The following is a 4926-nucleotide window of genomic DNA, read 5'->3' as shown; positions in this document are numbered from 1 at the left end:
CTGGAGAAGACGGAAGCACACCTAGGTATAAGGCTTGTATTGTAGTGAAAGGTTTCCAACAGAAAAGGGGTGTTGATTTTGATGAGATTTTTGTTCTAGTAGTGAAGATGACCTCCATCTGGACTATCTTGAGTATGGTTGCCAGTATGAATCTGGAAATTGAATAGTTGGATGTTAAAACAACATTCTTGCATGGTGAGTTGGAAGAGGAAATCTATATGCAACATCCAGAGGGCTTTGAGGTGAAAGGAAAAGAAAATCTTGTATGTAGGTTGAGGAAGAGCTTGTATGGATTGAAACAAGCTCCCCGATATTGGTATAAGAAATTTGAGTCCTTCATGTTGGAACACGGATTTCACAAAACACAAGCCGGTCATTGTGTATTTGTGAAGAGGTATGATGAAGGTGATTTCCTTATCCTTTTGTTGTATGTGGATGATATGCTAGTTGTTGGACAGAAAGCTAAAAAGATTGCAAGCTTGAAGAAAGCTTTGAGCAAATCTTTTTCCATGAAAGATTTAGGGCCGACAAAACAGATTTTGGGAATGCATATAGTCCGGGACATGACTAAAAACATGTTATGGCTGTCACAAGAGAAATATGTGACAAAGGTTTTGCAAAGGTTTAATATGTATAATGCAAAATATGTTGGATCTCCATTGCCAGTGAATTGTAAGCTAAACTCAGGACAATGTCCAAAAACTGAGAAAGATAAGGTAGAGATGAGGAGGATGTCGTATGCCTCGACTGTTGGGAGCCTAATGTATGTTATGGTCTGCACAAGGCCGAACATTGCATTTATTGTTGGGACAGTTAGTCACTACATGAGTAATCCTGGAAAGGAGCATTGGGCTGTTGTAAAATGGATACTCAGATACCTGAAAGGTACTTCAAGTGTATGCCTTAGATATGGCTCCGGAAAACCTATGCTCGAATGTTTCATAGATTCTTATATGTCGGGTGATGTAGATTCTAGCCGATCTACATCAAGGTATGTGATGACTTATTTAGGGGGAGTTGTGTCATGGCAATCAAGATTACAAAAGGTTGTGGCTTTGTCAACCACATAGGTTGAGTATATGGCTACAATGGAAGCCGGAAAAGAATTGATTTGGACGAGAGATTTTTTAAGTGAAGTAGGAATGAAGCAAGAAAAGTTCTTACTTCATTGTGATAATCAGAGTGCTATTCATCTCGCTAAGAATGTTGCCTATCACTCTCTTACAAAACACACTCAAAGAAGGTATCATTGTTTGCGAGAGAGAGTGGAAGAAAATGAGTTTGTCGTAGCGAAGATCCATACTGATGAAAATGGATAAGACATGCTTACTAAAATCTTGTCTATGGAAAAACTTGTTGTGTTCCGGAAAAAGACAGGTCTGGTTGACTCTCCCCCTACATGAGTGAAGGGGGAGTTTGTTATGTAAGATTGTCCCTCCTTGTGGGGAAATCGGCTGAGAAGCCGAAATGAAATGGGAAGCGCGAAAGTGAACTTAAGTAAGTGAGTGCGAGAGAGAGAGGTTGTTGTTGCAAGTGAAAAGCGACTGAGAGCTAACACAGTAGTGGTTGTGCGAGTGACATAGCTCAGAAGCTGAGTGTGAGAGGAAGCAAAGAAACGAGACTGTAACAGAGAAGAAACATAGACAGAATAGAGAAGCTTTGGAAGCTTCAAAAGTGATAGATACCTACGAGTTAGGGTTTGGTGCACTCGGCTGAAACTGTGGTTTCAGATAACAACCTGAGAGTACATCCATACCAAATCAAGTTCTATCATTCTATGCTTGTATTTCTTCTTGTCTCGTAGTGGGAATTTTTGTTCGCCGTGGTTTTTCCCTGAAATCAGGGTTCTCCACGTAAATTGTGTGCTCCTTGTTTTCGTTTTGTTTGTGTCTCAGTATATTTGTGGTTTACGGCTGAGTGTAAAATCTATCACTTGAAGCCTAAACTCAAAGCAGACATTATTAGTTTGCGGTGGGTACATGGATACCAAGATACTTAAAAGTTTGCACAAGTTGTAATGCCATCATTTTTGTATTATCCACATTTACACCGTCCACTACATTGGCAAAATACTTCTAATGTTCCAAGTAAACGTAGCATACCATCAAAACCATATGAAAAGTTAATCACTTCATCCACATATAAATAAATCGATTCTATTATCGTCTTCGTAGGTCAAACATGAAAGTTGTTTGGAATAGAATGGTGGAAACTCGCATGCCATGGAGTATTGAGTTGTTACTACATGATCATATGTGGAAGTTAGATGCCAACTAAAACCTGAGACAAGATTCTCAAAATACTTTTTAAGTAGCATATGGGAGTTAAGCAAGGATGTCCATTATCATCTACACTCTTTGGTAAATATATGTGATCCACGAAATTCTCATTGCCATCAGCAACTACACCAACTAAGTGGAAGCAAAGGCACTCAACAATAACATAACCACTTCCGTGGCATGTTTCTCTAAGAGAACTTATAGTGGTTGTATAGATGCCCCATTAAACTCATAACCAAGAGGTTTTTTCTTCAATAAAGTCATAGAAACCTTAACAATAAGCCATGTGGTTTTAAACTCACTCTGTACAACATACTAGCCCAAAAAGAATGTTGTGAAAAAAATCCAACAAGAAGATCTTACAAATGATCCTAAAAAGAGAAGTCAACAAAATGATCCGAATGGACTAGGATCATAAGGTACCATTTGCCCTCTAAACCTACCAAACCAGCTAAAAAACGAGTATCAACATGTCATCTTGTTTCAATTGGTGGTTGGCATAGACATCTTAGTTATCATAGCTTTTCACTCATTAAGAGAGTATGTATAAGGAAAGCATTGAATAACTTGAAATATGTATAATGACACCAAGTGAATTCTTTTATGGATGTCAATTTAATGCACAAACTATTAACAAGACTTCTAGTATTTGTTATTTAATCGTAAGGTTGTAGAGTTAGGTGCCAGCCATGCCTTTTGTATTGGTGTATGATGTATGTATGATTCTATCTACCATCATAATTTTATACAAAGTTAATATTTGTGTACACAGAAAGCATTGAGGATTTGGAAATTATATAAAGCCATATCTTTCAAAGGGGATTTAGTCTTCAACCATATTTTCATTGAACTATTAAGCTACAATCATTGAAGATATGTATAAAACGATAGTTTTTTGTAACTTTTGAAATGGAGGGCGTAGTTTTTAGCATTCCATTATTGAACTATAAGCATGAAGTTCAAATCTAGAAAAACAGTGTTTCAACAATCTAAGTCTTTATTCCAGCTTCATAATTTCATCTTATTACAAAATGTTGCTCTAAACAATGATGAGCAATGTAGTATATATGTATGCGATTGGAGAAGTGTTATCTACAAGAATCCAAATAAAACAATTTCCCATACAAAGCATTTCCCCATTTAAAAATGCCTAGAAAGTAGTAATAGCACAATGCACAATAAATAAATAGAGCATCAGTGGAAATTAGGAGATGATGAATAGAGCGCATGCAAAGGTAAATGCAATGATTGTAAGATGTGCAGTGATGCTCATTGATTGTGATGCCATGGCTGAGTTAGGATGGAAAGTCGGGTTATTACTATAATATGATGGGCTTTTAGTTGAGGATGACAATTGAGGTGGTGGGCTATAAGAAGGTGGTGTTTGTGTTGATGATATAGGTGTTGGTGGTGTTAGAGTAGGTGGTGCACTATAAATAGGTGTTGGTGGTGTTAGAGTAGGTGGTGCACTATAGATAGGTGTTGTTACTTCATGTGGAGGTGGTGGTGGTAGTATTGTTGGGTTATTGCTTGGTTCATTCCATGGTTTTACGGGAACCGCAAGACGAAGGCCTTGTTCGCAATGTCCTGGAACACCACAAATGAAGTAATATGTTTCTGAGCTTACGAGTGTTATGACCATGTTTCCAGCACCGTGGTCTGATGCTATCGGGTTACCAATATTGCAACTCTTGTAATCTTCTTCTGGCACCAATAGCACACTATGTTGTCCCGATGAATAGGGAAAATCTACAACACATATTTATCAGCATAACATTTCCATAAACGAAAAGTGTGTACATATGAACGTGTCATTATTTACATAAGAAATGTAACAATGTAAGAGCATTGATCTTTTTCCTTAAACTATAGAAACTATAGAGAGGAAAGACTTACAAAGCTCATCACCCACGTAGAATGTGTATTGATTTGCCCACTTCTCTAAGTTATTTCCAACTCCCCATCCAATGGACTCCCCCACAGTATATTGTGAGGCCTTTGTGTTTTTTATGGAAAGGGCAAACCATGTAATGGCTAGTAATAAAATTGTGGATCTCATGGAAATGGTTTGAGTAGTGAACATTCTAGTTTCCATGAGTACCCCTTTAACAGAAGTTCAAGTGACTAATGAGATTGTATGAAAGCCTTGGTTGGGAAACTCTAATTCAATAAACACATATGATTGCTCATATTTATACTCCATACACAGTTTGAAATGTAGAGGATGAATCTTGCTTTACTTTTCACCTATCCCATATAAAGCATATCTCAATATATTTGACACATCAATAAACATCTAGGGTACCTCCTTCAATTATTACGAAAAGTAAAAGCACATTCGAATGTATTTCTTTATCCATTTTACAAGTCTTTAGGTTGGATTTCAACATACACATGTATCAAGTACCTCATTTTTCCTATTATGGTCACCGTGTAAAAACCCTACTATAGTGTAAGACTATATTGAAAAAATGGAAAGTTTTCTTATCATAACACATCATAAAAGCTATTGGATAACATGCTTCCAAAGACACTATGTTTAATAACACAAGTTTTACAAGATGCACTACTTTTGTTATTTCCATTCATGGTTAGAAAATTAGATATCTAAATTACAATTCCGTCATTTCAACTAAAGATATGGTGC

General features: G+C 36.8%; 1 protein-coding gene across 1 annotated transcript; it reads right to left on the bottom strand.

Annotated features, from left to right (window-relative positions):
* Positions 1-3258: 3258 nt before the first annotated feature.
* LOC147850682 (blue copper protein 1b-like) lies at positions 3259-4459 on the bottom strand. Its single transcript, XM_087336080.1, has 2 exons — positions 4176-4459; positions 3259-4028 (listed from the first exon to the last, which is right to left on the bottom strand). The coding sequence occupies exons 1-2, from the start codon at positions 4372-4374 to the stop codon at positions 3484-3486; spliced, it is 744 nt and encodes a 247-aa protein (XP_087192206.1). The 5' UTR covers positions 4375-4459; the 3' UTR covers positions 3259-3483.
* Between the last annotated feature and the right edge of the window lie 467 nt (positions 4460-4926).

Source organism: Azolla caroliniana, unplaced genomic scaffold (assembly GCF_043228905.1).
Source record: "Azolla caroliniana isolate FFs.n. ecotype wild unplaced genomic scaffold, voAzoCaro1.0.p SCAF_20, whole genome shotgun sequence".
In the NCBI taxonomy this organism is placed as follows: Eukaryota; Viridiplantae; Streptophyta; class Polypodiopsida; order Salviniales; family Salviniaceae; genus Azolla; species Azolla caroliniana.
Note: the sequence above shows the minus strand (reverse complement) of the source record. Positions and strands in the feature narration are given on the sequence as shown.